A 21,552-nucleotide genomic window follows, 5' to 3' on the forward strand; every position below is an offset into this window, starting at 1 on the left:
ATGCGTACTTACTGAGTACTGTGTATTCCACGTGTAAAACATATACGTGTTATAACAGCCAGAATATGCTTGTGTGAGTGAGCCCTTAGTCGCAGACAATTTTCAATAATGTTCAATATGCATGCTCATATTAATAAAGGAACATTGCAGCAAACTTTTTTCCCAAATCAACTTAAAAACCAAAAGATACCCCCAAGCCACCCCCGCCCATTAGACTATGGCAATGTTCATTGTAAGATGATCCTCCTTAGCCTCTCATCATTTCCCTTTATGTATGGGTACACGAACAGCCTCTGGTCACCCCTTGAGGAGGCCCCTGTGATGGCCTTGTGTGCTTTATATGTGCTTTGTTTTTTCAGTGCTAGTTGCATGGGTCCATATACTTAAAGGGGTTGTCCCGCGAAACAAAGTGGGGGTATACACTTCTGTATGGCCATATTAATGCACTTTGTAATATACATTGTGCATTAATTATGAGCCATACAGAAGTTATTCACTTACCTGCTCCGTTGCTAGCGTCCTCGTCTCCATGGTGCCGTCTAATTTTCAGCGTCTAATCGCCCGATTAGACGCGCTTGCGCAGTCCGGTCTTCTTCTTTTCTGAATGGGGCCGCTCGTGCCGGAGAGCGGCTCCTCGTAGCTCCGCCCCGTCACGTGCCGATTCCAGCCAATCAGGAGGCTGGAATCGGCAATGGACCGCACAGAAGACCTGCGGTCCACCGAGGGTGAAGATCCCGGCGGCCATCTTCACAAGGTAAGTAAGAAGTCACCGAGTGCGGGGATTCGGGTAAGTACTACCCGTTTTTTTGTTTTTTTTTATCCCTGCATCGGGTTTGTCTCGCGCTGAACGGGGGAGGGGCTATTGAAAAAAAAAAAAAAACCGTTTCGGCGCGGGACAACCCCTTTAACACCTTTTTAGAGCCTTTGTAAGTGACATATACGTATGATACGAGTTGGGTTTTCAGATTAGTAATACTTTGTACAAGTGTGAATATGTGCATAGTTTCAGATATTTAATATGTTCCCAATGATTTTGTGAGATTTTTTTGGGTGGAAAATGGTACATTGGATCAACTTTACATTATAGAAGTGATTTTTCGCCTTCTGATACTAATTTCTGATTTTTTAAGTTTTTTATTTGGTCTGAGAGACAAGTAGACAGAATTTAAAGGTACCCTATATCTTCTATAGCTGTCAGCCATTTCTTCCAACTCAATCATACATGAACAAGCGATTCATTCAAGCGTAAAAGTGTTTTCCACAGGCATAGGTGAAAGGGCTGCAGCCAAACAGTGGCTTATCTCCAGGACCAGGTGGATCGGGCATTGAAATTCAACATGTCCAACTATTCTTTTCATCGACACCATCTCTCCGGAGAGAGTTGTGAGGTCGCCATTCATATACGGTAGTCGGTTCATACCACTGAAATCATTGAGCTCCGATGACGTTTTCTGATGCATATTGGAGGCGTTCCGTCACAATTGTCACATATGACAAAACTTAACACTAAAAACGCCACCACATACATTCTCCGCTCAAAATGTGGATGATTACCTTCTGAATTTGTTAGCTGCTGCCTCAATGTGTTTGCTGTAATTCCCAACATCCGCTGTATTCTCCAGAAAAGGACAACGTCATTGCACTCCAACTAGAAAAAAAGTCATAAATACTCATTATGAAAAATGCTCAGAAATTTTCATCACAAGCTCAATAACTCATATTTACGGGTCACAGGTACAACATGCATTCTAAGTCACTGCAGAAGAATATTTAGTAATGAAGCACTGGCGCCACCTACATTTAAAGCAAAGTATTATACACACAGGGAAGGAGGTGCTCGACTGTTTTTTTTATACAAGTTCTATATTTTCTGGCATTTTGAACACAAATGGTAATCTCTATTTTATATAATGGTGGAATTCATCAAAAAATACAGTTTCATGTTTAGCATTAACAAATGCCTTAATTTTATTGCATGGTTCGTTAGGAGTATGCAGTTATAACATAAGTATAATTTGATTGAGTGTTTATTGCTTTATTTCATACTTTTTTACACAGAAACGGGGAAAAATAACTATATTGATGGCGATAAGGCTATTGCTGACTATATGATTGCTATTTTTTTTTCTTTTCAGTATTTTCAGAATGATAATGTTTGGGCCTGCAGATCTATTCAGATCTATTTCTTTTTGGAGGCTGATGTTGTAGGTGAACATTTAAAGTTGAATAAGGCGATGGGTCCAGATGGCGTCCCCCCACAGCTCGCATTGATTTCAATCAGAGCCGTGCCTGCACTTACAATCGCCGGCCGCTACACAGAGTTCGGAGCGGAGGCTTCTGTGGCTCCCGCTCCGACCTCTATGTATTTGCGGCGCTAACAGCATGCGCCCGCACAGCTGATTGGTCAGGGTCCCGAGCGACGGACCCCAGCCGATCAACTATTGATGACCTAGGATAGGTCATCAATAGTATTTTCCACAGAAAACCCCTTTAAAGACCGCCTTCATTTTTAGTACAATGAACAATTTCCCAAATAGCTGACTGCCACTAATCCACACCATTTTACAGAAGCTATATGCACATTTAAAAACAGCCAAGAGCAGGTTACCCTTTGTACTTTAAATAATTTACTTTATAAAAGTGCATAGAAAGTAATGAGATGCAGAAAAGATGCTTGGCATTGCTGGATAGATGTACAGTCAGAAGACTGGATGGTGAAAGCAGTTTGACACATATCAGCAATACATTTCTTTAAAAGGTGTTGACCCACAATCAAATATTTTTGGCAAAAGCCCAATATCTTCTTAACATTAAATAGAATGACACATGCCCAAATAATCTTATTGTGTGCTTCTTTTCTATTCTATGTATTTGGACCGTTACTTCCTGTGGTGAAACTTACATCAATGAGCAAAACATGGCAGTTCTTCTGCTCAGTGCCATGACCAGAATTTGGGAATGAGGAAACCATAGTTGCCAGCAGCACTTGCATCACCTCCCACCTCTATACATTTAGCAGTAACACTGCTCTGCTTGTGCACTAAGAAGGGTTAACTCTTAGTACTTCCCTATAGCTTTATTTACATAGTGTGAAGATGGGAATAGGCTGGAGCTCTGCAGAACTTCTCTCTCACAGCCCAAACAAGATCAACTGAACTGTGCAAATGAAATGGTTAACCTTTTATCAGAAAAGGGGAGCTGAGCTTACCTAATGCAAGGAAGAGAGACTGCAAAGACATGGCTTCTAATTGCAGGCCCAGCTCCCATTGATTTCAATAAGAACTGGGCCTGCAATTACAAGCACCGGCCACTACACAGGGTTCGGAGCAGCGGCTTCCACTCCACCCCCGGCTGTGACAGCGGACACTGCCTGGAAAACCCCTTTAACACTTATGTTAAAACAACTGCCCCATGGCAGAAATAGAAGAGTGAGCTGATACTCAGCTCTCCCCACCGATGACATATTGTTTACTGCAGTCATCCTGTAATGCACCATAAACCTCCTGCTGCAGCCAATGACAGAGCAAGGGGATCATTACTGCACCGTGTCGTTGGCTGCAGCAGCCTGTTTATGGGACAGCACAGACTGACTGCAGCCTATAAACATTATGTCAGCAGGGAGCCCCAGAGCTGCCAGTAGGGGACGAGCGGGTAGTATCAGCTTGCTCTTATATATCTGCCATGGGGAAGCAGTTTTAACTGAAATGTGTTAACTCGGATAACCCATTTAATGGGAGTCCACACTTTTAAAGATACATGATGTAACTTTATAATATACCTTCATTGTGTGATCAGTGTGGGTCCAACCGCTATTAAATTCCCCAACCATAAGACTGAAGGAATACTTCAATCCTGTTCATAGGGTGCTGAACAATAGTGTGTTCTACTTTCTGGTAAAACTATAAACTATGTTCTTGTGATCGGTGAAGGTACCTGAATATATGCTACCTATGCTTTAAAGACAGACTCCATTTAATAAGCAATCTCTTGAAGAGAAGTTCCAATTACACATCCAAATTTTTAAAAAAGATTAAAAGCAAAAGCTCCTACCTCAGAATCCACAAAGTGCCTCTGGTAGTAATAGAAGCCTCTCCTACAAAGGTTACAGTGACCAAGAGCAGTTTTCAGAAAGTGTTTTCTGTAGACCTGGTGCCACGTGTCTTTGATCTTGAAAACAACATACACAACATATAAATAATGGATTAAAGTCATGGAAAGTAATTTGAGACCATCTTCAACAGTAACCACCTTCGTGTCCATACACAACTGAATGCAATAGGAAGATTGACAGAGTATCCAAAAGAGGGAGTTGCTATGCTTTTTTCCCCCAATATGTGGCTTAGCATTTCTGCAACGATAACTATTGAGGCTACCATCACACAGGAGAGTACAATATCAGGCAGAGAAACCCAGCCCAATATCACGCTTGTCAATGTGTGATTTACCCGCTGATGCGAGGCGTTTTTCATGCAAAACCGCCTCGCATCACTTTTCTGACATTCTGATCCTCCAGCGCTCGTTTCCCGAATCGGCAAGTGTTTCCATGGGAAACATCACATCGCACTAGCGTGTACATCATATGGCATGCAAAGTGTTTGACTGTCCCAAAAAAACGCTCATGTGTATGACTCCATTCAAAAGAATGGAGTTAATTTTTGCATGAGTTTTGCGCGTCTAGCAATGCACAAAACCCGCGTGAGATTTAACGCTCATGTGAATGTAGCCTTAGGATCAGTGACATGCAGTGCGGCTTTGAATGCTGGGGAAGCCCAGTGTGGTTCTCTTTTGAGGTGCAGGGCAGCCCACTGGATTGAGATATGACGTTAATAGGCTGTAAGCCTGCATGGTGCACTAAACTTACTAGGTGGCCCGATACCCTGTATTTGCCTTTTTTGTGCAGGAATAAGTACTAAGGAGTGACCCTCTCCTCCCTCAATGTAAGGAAGGTGTGTTTGTGCCTTGCACATTGCACATCATCTTCTCCACCGAGCAGTTTGGCTGCCTGCATGTTGAGGGATGTGGTGTTTTAGCCTGCCCTCTCGTATCAGTATATCAGTAAGTATATGCCCGCTGTCTGACTTTTTTTTTTTAGCCTAAGGATTAATTCGATAAACACAAGAAAGTTTACACTACCGTTCAAAAGTTTGGGGTCACATTGAAATGTCCTTATTTTTGAAGGAAAAGCACTGTACTTTTCAATGAAGATAACTTTAAACTAGTCCTAACTTTAAACAAATGCACTCTATACATTGCTAATGTGGTAAATGACTATTCTAGCTGCAAATGCCTGTTTTTTTGTGCAAAATCTACAAAGGTGAATAGAGGCCCATTTCCAGCAACTATCACCCCAGTGTTCTAATGGTACAATGTGTTTGCTCATTGGCTCAGAAGGCTAATTGATGATTAGAAAACCCTTGTGCAATCATGTTCACACATCTGAAAACAGTCTAGCTCGTTACAGAAGCTACAAAACTGACTTTCCTGTGAGCAGATTGAGTTTCTGGAGCATCACATTTGTGGGGTCAATTAAACGCTCAAAATGGCCAGAAAAAGAGAACTTTCATCTGAAACTCGACAGTCTATTCTTGTTCTTAGAAATGAAGGCTATTCCATCCGAGAAATTGCTAAGAAATTGAAGATTTCCTACAACGGTGTGTACTACTCCCTTCAGAGGACAGCACAAACAGGCTCTAACCAGAGTAGAAAAAGAAGTGGGAGGCCGCGTTGCACAACTAAGCAAGAAGATAAGCACATTAGAGTCTGTAGTTTGAGAAACAGACGCCTCACAGGTACCCAACTGGCATCTTCATTAAATAGTACCCGCAAAACACCAGTGTCAACATCTACAGTGAAGAGGCGGCTGCGGGATTTTGGGCTTCAGGGCAGAGTGGCAAAGAAAAAGCCATATCTGAGACTGGCCAATAAAAGAAAAAGATTAAGATGGGCAAAAGAACAGAGACATTGGACAGAGGAAGACTGGAAAAAAGTGTTGTGGACGGATGAATCCAAGTTTGAGGTGTTTGGATGACAAAGAAGAACGTTTGTGAGACGCAGAACAAATGAAAAGATGCTGGAAGAATGCCTGACGCCATCTGTTAAGCATGGTGGAGGTAATGTGATGGTCTGGGGTTGCTTTGGTGCTGGTAAGGTGGGAGATTTGTACAGGGTAAAAGGGATTCTGAATAAGGAAGGCTATCACTCCATTTTGCAACGCCATGCCATACCCAGTGGACAGCGCTTGATTGGAACCAATTTCATCCTACAACAGGACAATGACCCTAAACACACCTCCAAATTGTGCAAGAACTATTTACAGCAGAAGCAGGCAGCTGGTATTCTATGGGTAATGGAGTGGCCAGCGCAGTCACCAGATCTGAACCCCATTGAGCTGTTGTGGGAGCAGCTTGACCGTATGGTACGCCAGAAGTGCCCATCCAACCAATCCAACTTGTGGGAGATGCTTCTAGAAGCGTGGGGTGCAATTTCACAAGCTTACCTCAACAAATTAACAGCTAGAATGTCAAAGGTGTGCAATGCTGTAATTGCTGCAAAAGGAGGATTCTTTGACGAAAGCAAAGTTTGATGTAAAAACAATGTTATTTCAAATACAAATCATTATTTCTAACCTTGTCAATGTCTTGACTCTATTTTCTATTCATTTCACAACGCATGGTGGTGAATAAGTGTGACTTTTCATGGAAAACACAAAATTGTTTGGGTGACCCCAAACTTTTGAACGGTAGTGTATATTAGTCCGTTCTTGATTTTCTTCAGTCTGGATCAACTTGGTTTCAGACAGTAACAAATATCAGAACCTTTAGGCTAGGTTCACACGGGACGGAATTGGCGTGGACTTTCCGTACGGAATGTTCGCACAGCAATTCCGCCCACGGCTCCTAATTCCAGGATTAGCCAGCAAAGTGGACGAGATTTAGCAAAAAAACTCGTCCACATGCTGCGGCCAAGCTGCACTGAAACCGACATGCCACACGGAAAACAAAGATGAGGCATGTTAATTCTTTTTTCATTTCCGCAGTGGCCTCTCCCCCTTTTATGGGGAGAGATGGCCAGAGCGGAGATGCAGGCGGTGAAGGTGCTTCAAAACCCACAGCTCAAGGTTTTGAAGCTGCGCTTATCCCACGGAAATCTCACGTTTTTTCGGTGCGGCCAAGCCGCGAGATTTCCATGGGATTTCCGTCTGTGAGAACCCAGGCTTATTGATCTTGTGTGAAAGTTAAAAGTCTAATTATTCTTTAATTGACACTAATAATTGTCAATTTTGTATGGTATTTGGCCATCTTTGTTTTAATAAATTGCTAGAAGTCAGATATCAAGGTAGCAGTAGGGATTTTATGAAGCCTTATTCATGGTCTGCAGTTAAAACCCGCAAGGTTTTCAGGGCATTTTGTTTTCATTTTTAAACCACAGCTTGCAGTATTGCACTATTTGTTGGGTTTTACGCAAAGTACTCGACTAACCAATGCAAAAATCCCATGTCTTTACTGCAGTGCACTGTGGGCTTTAAAAAGATACCTGTACTTGCGAGTGCCCACTATAGGAGATATTTACATGTATCAAAAGGAGTGCAGCAGCAAGGCACCGCATATCTGAAAATGTGTGGCAAATTTTATTTTCTAGAACTACTCATATGGAAAACTGTATGTAAAAAGAAAAATGTACATTTTTATCCACATTGTAGAAATGGGATCTATCAACATCCTATTGAATGGAAAGCAACATCTGCCTGCTGTAGGGTTTTCTTGAACTGCAAATATATATATATTATCTATCTATCTGAACATACCCTTGTAATATAGGGCCTGAAGATAGTGACTAACCACCTAGCAAGTATATTGTTTGTATTCTATTGAAGACAAACAACTTAATCTCATTCGTACTGACAATGCTCATCTGTTGCTCACCAAAACTGGATCCACTTCTACTCCCCGAGCTTCTAGATTCTTTCTCACAGTAGTGACTTCATCGCTGGCAAGATATGCAGGATGGTCTTCATTTACCCTCAGCATCTTTACCAGCTCGTTTTTGGTTTCACTTCGTATATGCTTTAAGGTAAAAAAAAAAAAAGCTTTCAGATAAAGTTTAAAGCTACAGGATCCACCTAAACATTTCTGTATCAAACCCATTTACCTGTTCAGGAGTTCGATAAGTCCAAGAAAACCATCTCTCTCTCCAGTCTGGACCCACCATATCACGGATAACAGATTCAGCTGCAAAGAGAAGATTCATTTTTCTGTTAAACCGCGCTGATCATACATTTATGTGATTTGCTAAAGAGAAACCTAAAAAACTGGTAGATAATTTTGCACCATGAATGTCTGAGCAAATATGAGCGCAGTCTGCACACAATGATATGGTGCCACTGAATATACAGGTTTGACAACTTACTATCTTTCAAACGACTCTGCAAGGTGTCCTCCATAAAATGGATTGCTGCATCCCATTGTTGTTTGTCTGAGATTGAACGGTCTTCTAAAGCATTATGCTGGATAACTCTCTATCAATATAGGAAATACGACAAGAAGAGTGGCAATAACAATCTTGAAAAATATTTCGGGGTCCTAAGAGGCTGGGGTCGGTAATGTATATAAATGAAAACATAAAATACCAAACTATCCTCTGCTTGCTCGTTCCATTTATGTCTCTTGATGCTCTCTTCTTTCACCGCTTCCTTCAACTTATCAAATATGTCATCATGTTTGCCTTTCTGCTCAGTCATGAAGCGGGAGAATTCTTTCTGAAGGGTTTCCCATGCCACCTAAGAATGAAGAGATAACGCTAATGAAGGCAAGACATGCTCTCCTTTAGGCCTCCTTCCCACGAGCGTGACGGGCTCCGCCGCGTAATATTCCGCAGTGAAGCCCGTCACGGCGCCCCCCAGAGACCCCATACTTACCAGTGGAAGATCGCGTGAAGACGCTTCCCCGCCCACCGCCGTCGCGTCATGTGACACGCCCACCGTGTCACATGACGCGGCCGGCCGTGTCACGTGACGCGCCGGCCGCGTCATATGACGCGCGGCGGTAGGCGGGGAAGCGTTTTTTCACGCTATCTTCCGCTGGTTGCAGCGGGAGATAGCGTGAACGGACGGCTTCCATTGACTGCAATGGAAGCCGTCAGCGCGTACACCCGCAGCAAATAGAACATGCTGCGGGTGAGAACGGGAGATTTCACGGTGCGTAATTCCGCGGTGGAATTACGCATCGTGTGCATTGTGCTATTAGGTTCAATAGAACCTAATAGCAGGGTGCAACGCAGCGGATTTTTGCCGCGGATTTACGCGGCGTAAATCCGTTCGTGGGAAGGAGGCCTTAGTTTATAGTATATCCATTCCATTAAAATATCAACATTACAACAAGCTGCCACATAGAAATGCCTGCAAAGAATAATGATATACTTAGTAACCTCCACTGCTTTATTAGGCAGCTGCTTGTCAGTCCATTGCTTCAGCTTGATGTCTACAGTAGTATTAAACGTTCCTGAGTTCATGGTCTGTGCTGCTGGAAGATATATGTTCTCAATCACATGAGTGGACACTCTTTCCCACAGTGTCTTCTGTAGAATCTCTTCCCTGTCGAAATAAAATATTAGTCAGGGAAAGGTTTTCTCACTGCTTACCTCACATTTAATAATTTGTCTGCACCATGACTACACAAAAAGTGTACATTTTTTCACCTGCTAATTCCGTATGTTAAAAGAATTTCTCGTACATGAGCCAAGAACATGCAGCTGACCAGAGTAGTGGAAGGTACTGGGCAGAGAACCGGCCTGCACCAGCAATGATCCACCTACCTTTAGGCTCCCTGTCCACAGTCTAGGCGGAATATTGCTAGTGATATTCCGCCGTGGGGGAGGAGGGTGGAGCACTGACAGGTCTCTGCGATGAGCCTAACTAATAGATAGGCTCAATGCGGAGAATCGCAGCAAATCGTGGCATGTCGCGATTTGAATCCAGCGAGTGGAGAATCACTACGATTCTCCGCTTGTGGACGTCAGGCTGTACTTTCCATAGTTCTTCTATGGAAAACGTGTCATGCGATTTATCGCCGCAGATCTCGCAATGACAACTCGCCTATGGACAGCCAGCCTTAGATGTGCATTGCATACTACACTGCACCAAGGTGTTAACTGAAATGCATCCAGTTAGACACCACAGGATGATCCACAGACTTACAAGGAACAGGAGTTCTAAATGCATGTTTTCTAATGTAGAATTTCTAAACACTAAATATGTACCAGTGCTTTGGAGTAACTTGGGTAAGGCTTATTACTTCATCAAGGATTTCATTTTTGGCTTTTTCAAAAAGTTCATTCTAAGGATAAAAGGAAAAAAAAAGTTAACTTTTTCAGAACAATTTTGGTATTTGTTATTCTTTTATATAGTGCATATATAATCCACATTGCTGGACATGTTGTCACCACTTACATTGGGCCCGGTGCCCATGGGGGCTCACAATCAATATTCCCCTATTGGTAAACCAACAGCAAACTCCATGCAGATGTTGCCCTTGATCAATCTGAACCAAGGACCACAGCACTACAAGACAATACTGCTAACCACTGAGCCACAATGATGTCCAGCTCTTCTTATGTATGTTCTGTCTCCAGTGAGTATTGAGTAGCAATTACATTTCTTTTGCGGATAATTTGTGAAATATAATAAAATTTTGACACCTTAAAAGCAACTTACACTGGAAAAAAGTGCCAAAATTACTTTTTTTTTTTTTGCAAAGACCCAACTGGTAGGGGTCATTAGAGCAGTGTCAGTACAAGCTTAGAAGAAATAAATCATGTACTTAATTTTAGTTTCAAATTAGATTTACAGAGTAACCACAATTTGGGTGACTTTTTAGAATAAGCTTCTCTGTGTGTATATGAGGAATAACATTATTTGTGGCCACTATATGACTTATATCCTGCACTTATCACCAGTGGTCCCCTCTGCAGGCTCCAGCTCTAATTTTTCCTTTTCTCGGATGTTCATTGGGGGACAGACAAGACCTTAGGTATAGCTCCTGTCACTAGGAGCGAACACTAAGCAAAGGAAGAGTTGCCTCCTCTTATCAGCTATACCCCTCCTGCAAACACTCAGCAAAATCAGTTTTTACACAAGCAGTAGGAGTGGAAAAACCCAAATGCTAACAGAATATATAACTCAAATACAACATACAACTAAATGAAGAAGGGGGAATGTCACACAGAGAAACTAGTTCCCCCAAAACAATTGGTGGGTGCGGGGTCCTCCCAGTGAACAAACGAGAAAATTATTTTATGACGAGTAACAAAAACAAAAATCCTGTTTTCTTGGCTGTGTCACAGCACAGACCTTGGAACATACAAAAGCTGTCCCTAAGAGCAGGCCTGAAAGACTGGCAAAGGGGTCAGGATACTGCGGCCTGCAGAATCTGGCGACCATGAGCAGCGTCAGAAGATGCAAAATTATGCACACTGTAAAACTCGTCAATGTATGAAGCGAAGACTTGGTCGCGTCCTTGCAAGCCTGGAGAGCAGAAGTGTTTTTGGACACTGCCCAGGATGCACCCAGCACACGCGTGGAGTGAGACATGACCCGAAGGGGCAAAGTCCTGCCCTTGACATAGTAGGCCTTCATGATCGTGCTGTCAGGAACGAAGTAATAAGAATCCAAACGGCGGAAGGATTCTGTGTGAGAGATACATCCGCAGTGTGTGGATGAAGTCAAGCTTGTGTACATGACATTCTGTAGGGTGTGAAGGTTCTGGACAGAAGGAGGCTAGAACAATGTTGTTGTTGAGGTGGGAGGACAAAACCACCTTGGGAAGAAAGGATGGAGGAGGGCGGAGAACCGCCTAATCACTATCAAGCACCAGAAAGGGAGATCTGCATGGTAATGTGGCGAGTTCAGAGAGATGGCAGATGGAAGGGATGGCTACTAGGAACGCAACTTTACAAGATGATAGACTGAGGAAAAAGTCATGCAGTGGTTTGAATGAAGACAATTGTAATGCATCCAAGACCAAACTGAGGTCCCAAACTGCTGACGGGAAATTGTAAGAAGGGGCAAGGATCTCTCCCATGCTCTGTTTATACCAAGGACTGCGATGGTAACAAGAGGGCATCCTCTACATCTAGAAGAAAGCAGGTTTCATCACCAACACAGAAAAGGGTTCTTTACTGTAAGAGCAGTGAGACTGTGGAACTCTCTGCCTGAGGATGTGGTGATGGCAAAATCCATAGAGGAGTTTAAGAGAGGACTAGATGTCTTTCCAGAGCGGAAGGATATTACAGGATATAAATTTTAGGTGACCAGCGGGTTGTTGATTCGGGTCTTACAGACCGGTAGGTAATATTGCAGGCTGAACTAGATGGACGTGGTCTTCATTCGGCCTAACATACTATGATACTATGTGTGTCACTCTCCGAATAAATATACGCAGTGCTGATTTGGGAGCCAGAGGGAGTTTAAAAATTACCAATATAACACGTAGACTGGACCCTTTTAGGGGATGAGGGTCAAACCCATATCTACACTTGATTGGAGGAAGGAAAAGGATTATGAGAACAGAAAAATGCATGGGTTGAAAATTATGCAGGTCTGCCACCCTCTATGGTAGATGTGAGAGGAAGGTAGTTTTCTGGCCCTGGGCATAGTCTAGACAGCAGGGTCCGCAAACCCTTGCACTTTCAAGACTGGAGATTCAACAGCCACACTGTCAAAAGTACCGTACGTAAATGTGAGTGAAGAGCTGGGTCCTGCCGCAGCAGATCTTGTCTGAGTGGAAGTGGCCAGAGTGTGTCGACCAGTAGGGATAGAAGATCGTGGTAACAAGGAGGACGTGGCCAGTCTGGCACTAAGAGGATGATTGGGATGCCCTCCATTTTGGCTTTCTTGAGGAGACGTGTGAATAGAGGCATCAGTGGAAAGGCATAAAAGAAGAAAAAATGGTACCATGGTATTGATAAGGCATCCCACTGCAAATGCTTAAGGATCGCGAGTCCATGACACAGCAGGACTGCACAGTTGAGTTTGAATGATATCAGATCCACGCCCCATATGTCTGTGAAGACTTCCTTGGGGGTCTTCTTTTCCTGCTGAGGATGTAAGCCATCCATTTTTCCACACTTGAAATGTGGATGGCCTTGACCCATAGAAGAAATCACCACTCGGTGATAAAATAACGTACTTTCATAGAATGGTAGAGTTGGAAGGGACCTCCAGGGTCATCTGGTCCAACCCCCTGCTCAGTGCAGGATCACTACATCATCTCAGACAATATCTAATCTGTGTCTCCTCCCTATCAGTTTCATCGCATTGGTTCTAGTCTTTCCTTGTGCACTTGTGTACTTTGATGTAGTGATTCAGCAGTTTGAGATCTAGGATCGGGAAAACCAGTCAAGTCTCGTTAAGGTACAATGAAAAGGTTGAAATACAAACTGCTAAAAGGTTTGCAAGAATGTATGGAGGTGATGTCTTAGTTGTGTTAATCTTAAAAAGGTCAAAGGTACTGAGAGTAGCCAGAATGAATGGTGGAAAAAAAGTGAAAAAAACTGTCCAGGGAGCAGAAAGAAAATCTGTAGCATACCCTGAAGAAATGATCTCACGCATCGAAGAATTTTGAATGTGAAAAGCAGAGAGAGAATCACAGCATCACTCCAGATAGCCACAGTAGTGGGGGAGAAGAAAGCTGTATCATGGGGGTGCAAGCTCACCAATAGATCCGGACTCCAAGGATCCCAAAAGCCAATATCCAAAAGAATAGAAGTAAGCAGCACCTTATAGGAATCTTCAGGAGGTCATAATCTATGACCTCCTGAAGATTGCTATAAGGTGCTGCTTACTTCTATTCTTTTGAATGTGAAAAGCAGGAGACTGCCCTCCACCTTCATGACAAGGAGGGCTTGGTTGCTTGCGAGTGGAGACGCCAGAAAGGATGCTTTGAAGGATGAGTGTTTATGTTCCTAAGGCAATGGACGCAAATCAAGACATTTTCTTACATGTCTGTTTTATTAAATAATTATATCCCTGATGATGTAAGAATTTTGGACCATATTTTCTTGTAAAAGTGTTCTAGCATTCCTCTGTTACTCTTGTAATTTGTGAATAAATTGATATGTGGGCGTTTCCAGTCGGTTGAGGGTGCAGGGAAGGGGTGGGGTGGAGTGTTCTACTTAGTCTGGCACTGTCCAATCAGTGCTGTCAGTGTCAAATTCTATGGCGACACATCCATTTGAAAATGGGAATGGTAACACCCAGTTGTCAACTTATGCATGAAATTCTAGGAGAAGCAACATAGGAACAGCATGATATAGAATTAGAAAAACGATGCTCCAAAAAAACATTATAAAGAATACAATTATTTACTAAACAAACATGTCAGGAAAGTTGGCAGATGATCTTCAAATAACTGCAGTGTGAAAACCCCGTATACAGCAGCTCAGACGTCTGCTTTCTGGGCTCCCGTGATTATGAATTGGAGGGAGGAAAAGCCTCTGCCCAAAATAAACATTCATACTGAATACAATTTTCAGTAATCTTCATTTGCACAAGGTAAGCTACATATTATATAATTAATATTAAGACAATGTGTGGATGTATGAGACATATTACTCAATGAATGCAACAAACATTACCCTGTCAAGTTCCCGCAATCTGGGATAGTTATTCTTCCACTCCGTCTCAAGGTTAAAGCGAGTTGCTACAAGAGAATGTAAAAAGAAATCAGCTCAGATATGACCAACACTTTAGGAACACCTTACATTCAAGAACATCCAAAACACATTCTATCAACTTCAGAACGAGCATGTATTCCAAATAACACAAGACTACCAGATAATAAAATATGTTATTGTTCAAAAGACTAATGAGCTGAAAAAGATATGGTGTAGTTAACAAACGTGTCTTACAACACAGATCAATACTTCTCAAACTAGAATTGCTAGGTCTAGTATAATACTGTGTTTGCATGCATTAATGTGCTTCATTAGGGATGGAATACTATTCATTCTAGCCAATTATGTGGTATACAATCAATTCATTGAAATAAAACCTGGAAGATTATTTGCTGCAGCTAACAACATTTCTGTACGTTACCTTTAAAAGCATCAGCTTGTTGTTCAACTGAAGCACGGACCATTTTCCAAAAACAATCAGAAACCGCAAGACTTAGATTTTTGGTAGTCACCTGATGAGCCTTAAGCATCCCTTTCCTAGGAGATAAACCACAGTAATGTTACAATGACTACAATCTGTGCTGTCCATTAGATCATTCAGCTGATCCTCTGTAACCAGTGGAAATAATATTCTGAAAAGTGAGAAGTGTATTTTCAGTTTTGACAATTGAAATGTAGAACCATTTACTAACGTTAAGGCCTCTTGCACAAATCGTCTTAAGTTTGGGTGGTTAGGTCTTCTCTAGGAGCTTTGCACACTGCAATTTTCTCTAGTTTTCCTTGAAAATGTATTCAAGTGCTGTCAGGTTTGTACAGCACCTGTAAGTGAGCCTCTATTTTTCTATTTTCAAGTCCAGTCACAAACTCCTAATTGGATTAAACTTTGGCCTATGACAGGGCACTCAAATGAGCAGTAAAATAATGAGTGATTTTGGGCAGAGTTGACTTTTTATTTAGGACTGTTATCTTGCTGCCAAAAAAGAGGCTTTGTTCTCTTGTAGTCTGCAGCAAGATCTCCTTCCAGATTTGCTTGTATTTTTGCTGTATTCAGTTGCAATCACATACTTTATAAAGAGGGAGTTCCAAATGTAACCTCTTAGTGAGGGCCCTACAGCTGACTCCCGCGGGCAACAGCCCTGACAAGCAGCACAGCCAAATCTCGGGACTGTTAACCCTTTAAATGCTGCTGTCAATTCTGAGTCCTGGAAATAGAAAAAAAAAACAACACAGCTGTCACTAAGGGGTTAAAGTCTTAACAGAAAAAAAAAAAAAAACTGAAGTTTTGTTCTCAAACCAGAGTCTCTTTATTTTCAGTCTCCTACATGTCTCTTGGTTAACATTAGCAGGGGTTTCATACAAGTAGTTTGCCCCTTCCCAATACAATAATTCAGATGAACGTGTCTGTGAAAAAGGGAGCAGTTCTAATAATTGTGTGTCCTTGTTGCATCCATGTGTGTTACGTGTCCCTTTTTTAGGTCCGTGTCTCAGGTGTAATGTTTTTTTTTCTGGAGTGCAAATAAAAACGTAAAGAGCCTTTTTTTGCCAGGAAAATGACAGCAAAGAAAAAAATCTCTATGTTAAACCTTCCGTCTAGGGCTTTTGGCAACATTTCTGTTGTTGCATTTGTAATATGCAATTTTTCTGGCCTTTCAAATTCTAGAGAAAAGCCTATGGAAAAAATGGCAGAAAAAAGTCATACCTAGTGTAAAGGAAGCACACTACTTTGTATATAGTGTATTTTATGTTATGCTATAGACTTTAATGTAATATTTGGCACATGATTTGCATTCACTCCTGGTTTTGGCTGGTGTGAACAAGGCATTCTACACCCCATCATGACTGAAGAATGTGGACATTCCAAAGGTGAGTGTTTGGTTCCACATATCTCAAAAACATTTAGTTCACGTTTCAATGGCAATTAATTCAATATTAAATATATTAATTACAACACTCCTTATGGAGGGTGTTTGATCACCTGTGTCTCATGTAAACTTCAGAATGTTGGCTGCACGACTTGAAGTTAAAAAAACATGTATCAGACGTCATATTTCTGATATACCAAATGTGATATTCAGGGAGGTTTCTCTAGTTTCTACACATTTTATCAACAAACATGTTGGCAATTTTTCATCTATGCAACCTGCAGTCATTGAACAGGTCAGTCGTTGCATGAATGGAGGTGACACCATCAGAAATTGCTTATAGAAACATACTGCATTTTTTGTTTACAAACTCGTGCCCCCTTTGCACTATTAAGGGTTAATTGCCTCACTTTGTTCTGCTTAGCCACAGGATTACTTTTTTATTTATTGGTTGTATGTTTCTTTTTAACCTGAACCGACGCGCCATGTTCTTATGCTATGTCTAAGAGCCGCTATGACAGCTTGAAATGCATCAATGTCGCATCTTTATATGTCCTTCTGGTTCGGATTTTAATATGCCTTACTTTAGCCGGTCTCACACAGATGGGTCGGATTCCAGTGTCTTCTTTCTTCATCTTCTGTACTGCAGATGACCACGGACGCTCGGCGACAATCATGCACAGTACAATTTTTTTTTTTTTTTTTTAAATCTGTTTTTCCCACGCCGTCTCTGGGCGATGATGTGGGTACCCGCAACCTATCCGCAATGTTAACTGCGGACGGGCAGCGGGTGAAATGGCTTGTCCGTGCGGAATTCTCACAAAAATACAACACGTTGTGATTATTTCCACTTTTCACTCATATAAGCGGACATGTGAATGTTCTATTCTTTTAATGGATGTGGAATACTGCGGATCATCTGACAATCGCAGATTTCTGAATTCAAATGCGGTCAGACCGGCCTAAAGCAGTGATTTAATGGATGCTGGATCCTTTTCTTGCTGTCTATCATGAGTAAAGTTTGGAAGATGTACATAGAAAAAGAAAAAATAAGTGACAGCTGTAGTTACAGGATAACAAAACTCACTTCAAAAGACTTGATCCTTGAAAGAATTCTTCTTCATAGTCTTTAATGGAGTCAATACTTTCATTGCTATTACCTATGGGAAAAAAACAATATTTGTGCAGGCATGAAAATCAGTCTCTGAACTATTACTGAATACATTGGATTTTAAGTGGTTACTATCATTTCAAACTTATGTTAAAGGGGTTGCCCCACTTATCCAATTATGTAAACAGTCTCCCCGTACATAAAAAAATAAATAATCCAATATAGGACTCCAAATGTTGACTAAAATGGACGACAAGGTGACCAAGAGCTTGCGGATGGCGACCAAATGTTTCAGTCTGATGGTCATTTGCAATCAGACCCTTCTCACGCAGCATACAGTTAGGGCCAGAAATATTTGGACAGTGACACAAGTTTTGTTATTTTAGCTGTTTACAAAAACATGTTCAGAAATACAATTATATATATAATATGGGCTGAAAGTGCACACTCCCAGCTGCAATATGAGAGTTTGCACATCCAAATCGGAGAAAGGGTTTAGGAATCATAGCTCTGTAATGCATAGCCTCCTCTTTTTCAAGGGACCAAAAGTAATTGGACAATGGACTCTAAGGGCTGCAATTAACTCAGAAGGCGTCTCCCTCGTTAACCTGTAATCAATTAAGTAGTTAAAAGGTCTGGGGTTGATTCCAGGTGTGTGGTTTTGGATTTGGAAGCTGTTGCTGTGACCAGACAACATGCGGTCAAAGGAACTCTCAATTGAGGTGAAGCAGAACATCCTGAGGCTGAAAAAAAGAAAAAATCCATCAGAGAGATAGCAGACATGCTTGGAGTAGCAAAATCAACAGTCGGGTACATTCTGAGAAAAAAGGAATTCACTGGTGAGCTTGGGAACTCAAAAAGGCCTGGGCGTCCACGGAAGACAATGGTGGTGGATGATCGCCGCATACTTTCTTTGGTGAAGAAGAACCCGTTCACAACATCAACTGAAGTCCAGAACACTCTCAGGGAAGTAGGTGTATCTGTCTCTAAGTCAACAGTAAAGAGAAGACTCCAAGAAAGTAAATACAAAGGGTTCACATCTAGATGCAAACCATTCATCAATTCCAAAAATAGACAGGCCAGAGTTAAATTTGCCGAAAAACACCTCAAGAAGCCAGCCCAGTTCTGGAAAAGTATTCTATGGATAGATGAGACAAAGATCAACCTGTACCAGAATGATGGGAAGAAAAAAGTTTGGAGAAGAAAGGGAACGGCACATGATCCAAGGCACACCACATCCTCTGTAAAACATGGTGGAGGCAACGTGATGGCATGGGCATGCATGGTTTTCAATGGCACTGGGTCACTTGTGTTTATTGATGACATAACAGCAGACAAGAGTAGCCGGATGAATTCTGAAGTGTACCGGGATATACTTTCAGCCCAGATTCAGCCAAATGCTGCAAAGTTGATCGGACGGCGCTTCACAGTACAGATGGACAGTGACCCAAAGCATACAGCCAAAGCTACCCAGGAGTTCATGAGTGCAAAAAAGTGGAACATTCTGCAATGGCCAAGTCAATCACCAGATCTTAACCCAATTGAGCATGCATTTCACTTGCTCAAATCCAGACTTCAGACGGAAAGACCCACAAACAAGCAAGACCTGAAGGCTGCGGCTGTAAAGGCCTGGCAAAGCATGAAGAAGGAGGAAACCCAGCGTTTGGTGATGTCCATGGGTTCCAGACTTAAGGCAGTGATTGCCTCCAAAGGATTCGCAACAAAATATTGAAAAAAAAATATTTTGTTTGGGTTATGTTTATTTGTCCAATTACTTTTGAGCTCCTTAAATGTGGAGTGTTTGTAAAGAAATGTGTACAATTCCTACATTTTCTATCAAATATTTTTGCTCAACCCTTTAAATTAAACGTTACAATCTGCACTTGAATTCTGTTGTAGAGGTTTCATTTCAAATCCAATGCGGTGGCATGCAGAGCCCAACTCGCAAAAATTGTGTTACTGTCCAAATATTTCTGGCCCTAACTGTATAAGTGTTGGGCAAATAGCTTTTGTTCATGGGAAGGGCTTAGGGAGTTGCAATAACTAGAGAGAGGAAAAATATCCAAAGCAGAGGCAGAGGGAGGGACCCGGACGATCCATGACGTCACACACTAACATTGATGTTCTCATCCTGGCCTGACTCAGCCCCGACACCAGGCCAAGTAATAGCTTAAGGATTGACCAAGACTGCCTATCTGCAATCTCTCTCTGTGGCAGTGTGTGATTGGTCCATTGCAGGAAGAGGTGGGGCCAAAACACAGCAAAGCATATCAGTCAGCTGATGATCACTGCCTGCTCGCGCCTCTCCTCCTGTGCCCTGAGCCATCTTGCCTTAGCCACAGTCTGTGGTGCAAACAGTGCTGGCGAACCAGTGACACAGTATAGTGTCTGAAGTAGCCTTCTGTGTCCAAAAGTACTGGTGGTGGTAGAGGACAATAAAGTGTCAAAGAATACAGCTGGGTACGCGTCAGCTATCTGCTACAGATCGAATGCTTTGGGTGTCTAAAAGAGACAGCTTCTGCATAGGTGGAGAAACCCTGATCCTTCACCTGAGGGGTCTCTTTCACAGCTGTTATCAGGACATCGACTATGAAGAATAGTTTAGTTGAACGATCTTCATCTAGATCAGATTCCACATCGGAAATTTCGCCCTCAGAGGGCTCGTCTTTCATAGAGGAGATAGCTGGATGGACCTCTGGGAGGAGGAGAGGAGGCAGTTGGGATTGAGGGTGGGGGGAGTGAATTGTTGCAATTGTGGCAATCTAACCCATTTGCGTGGTGTGCCACTGCCATGCACTAAATCCGCAGAGGAGCATTCCTCAGGATCCATAATGTCAGCGGAAATCTGACAGGATGATCAGCTTAGCATTTGAACAATGGAAAGATCAATCTCAGCTGATGGTATAAGTCTGTTCGACAACATGCGATTCCTCAAATGGTATCCACACTAAGTGAAAAAAACTACGTTGTGAAGTACCCTCCAGAATTAGTTTAATACAAATTTAATAGTCTCACTCACAAAATCAAGTAGAAAAGTGCATAATAAAACTACATCATTTAGTGTAAAGATTTGTCCTATTCTCGTCTCTTATTAGTAACATACGTAGGATAAAATACATCGTAAGTTTTAAAGTATTTATATATTTATGACCAAAAGTATTTAAAAGGTTGTGGAGATTATTCAAACAGATAATTTTACCCAGTTCTTTATTAAAAGTTAAAAAATGGAGTGACCGCACCTTTTTCTACTTGCTATAAGATGGCCTAATTTGCCTGTACATCAGCAGTAGGAGGAGGTCCCCCCCTCTTTTTACTATCCATATAGAGTATTGGCCACTATGTGCTGGAAGAAGCCTGTTGATGAAGTCTTGGGTCAGGCAGTGAATGTGGCATGGTGTCTGCTGCAGTTTTATAATTATGCTTTTTTTTATAATTTTATTTTGTGCTTAGGACTATTAAATTCACATTAAACAAATTCTAAAGGGTGTTGCACTATATGTAGTTTTTTCATTTGCTGTGGGTACCATTTGAGGAATGGAGTCTTGTGGATTGGATTATTTATACCTTCAGCTGAGTGAAGCTTGTGAACCAACCACGTTAGACACGTGTCTAAAGGCATTTCCTGTTAGTGGTAAAGGAGAGATCCTTGGATTTGCTGACTCTTCAATATTGTGAATAGAGCGGCAAAAACTATTAATTTAGAATCAGACCAACGTCAGAGGAACAAAGTCTTCAAACGTTAATAGAGTCCTAAGCAAAACAATTGTACTATTCTTACCTTTCCCAGTTACCACTGCAAAATATCCAAGAGCTTTCATTGGGAACAGTTTGCCTTCAATTATTTGCTGAATCTTTAAGGGACAAAATGAGAATTAGTACAATTCAGTAAACAGGGAGGTACATTAATGGACA

At 41.9% G+C, this 21,552-nt stretch overlaps 1 protein-coding gene across 8 annotated transcripts in view; it reads right to left on the reverse strand.

The window, feature by feature from the left end:
* OPA1 (OPA1 mitochondrial dynamin like GTPase) overlaps positions 1-21,552 on the reverse strand; it is an 89,199-nt gene that overhangs the window by 26,403 nt on the left and 41,244 nt on the right. For all 8 annotated transcript variants that reach the window (XM_066601866.1, XM_066601850.1, XM_066601858.1 and 5 more), the window contains 12 exons: positions 21,419-21,491; positions 17,617-17,689; positions 15,089-15,204; positions 14,629-14,693; positions 10,255-10,331; positions 9,424-9,589; positions 8,627-8,776; positions 8,407-8,515; positions 8,149-8,228; positions 7,923-8,063; positions 4,051-4,167; positions 1,555-1,648 (listed from right to left, as the gene is read on the reverse strand). In XM_066601866.1, the coding sequence (XP_066457963.1) occupies positions 1,555-1,648; positions 4,051-4,167; positions 7,923-8,063; positions 8,149-8,228; positions 8,407-8,515; positions 8,627-8,776; positions 9,424-9,589; positions 10,255-10,331; positions 14,629-14,693; positions 15,089-15,204; positions 17,617-17,689; positions 21,419-21,491 (1,261 nt within the window). The remainder of the gene's footprint in view (positions 1-1,554; positions 1,649-4,050; positions 4,168-7,922; positions 8,064-8,148; positions 8,229-8,406; positions 8,516-8,626; positions 8,777-9,423; positions 9,590-10,254; positions 10,332-14,628; positions 14,694-15,088; positions 15,205-17,616; positions 17,690-21,418; positions 21,492-21,552) is intronic.

The sequence above is a fragment of the Eleutherodactylus coqui genome, chromosome 1 (genome assembly GCF_035609145.1).
Source record: "Eleutherodactylus coqui strain aEleCoq1 chromosome 1, aEleCoq1.hap1, whole genome shotgun sequence".
In the NCBI taxonomy this organism is placed as follows: domain Eukaryota; kingdom Metazoa; phylum Chordata; class Amphibia; order Anura; family Eleutherodactylidae; genus Eleutherodactylus; species Eleutherodactylus coqui.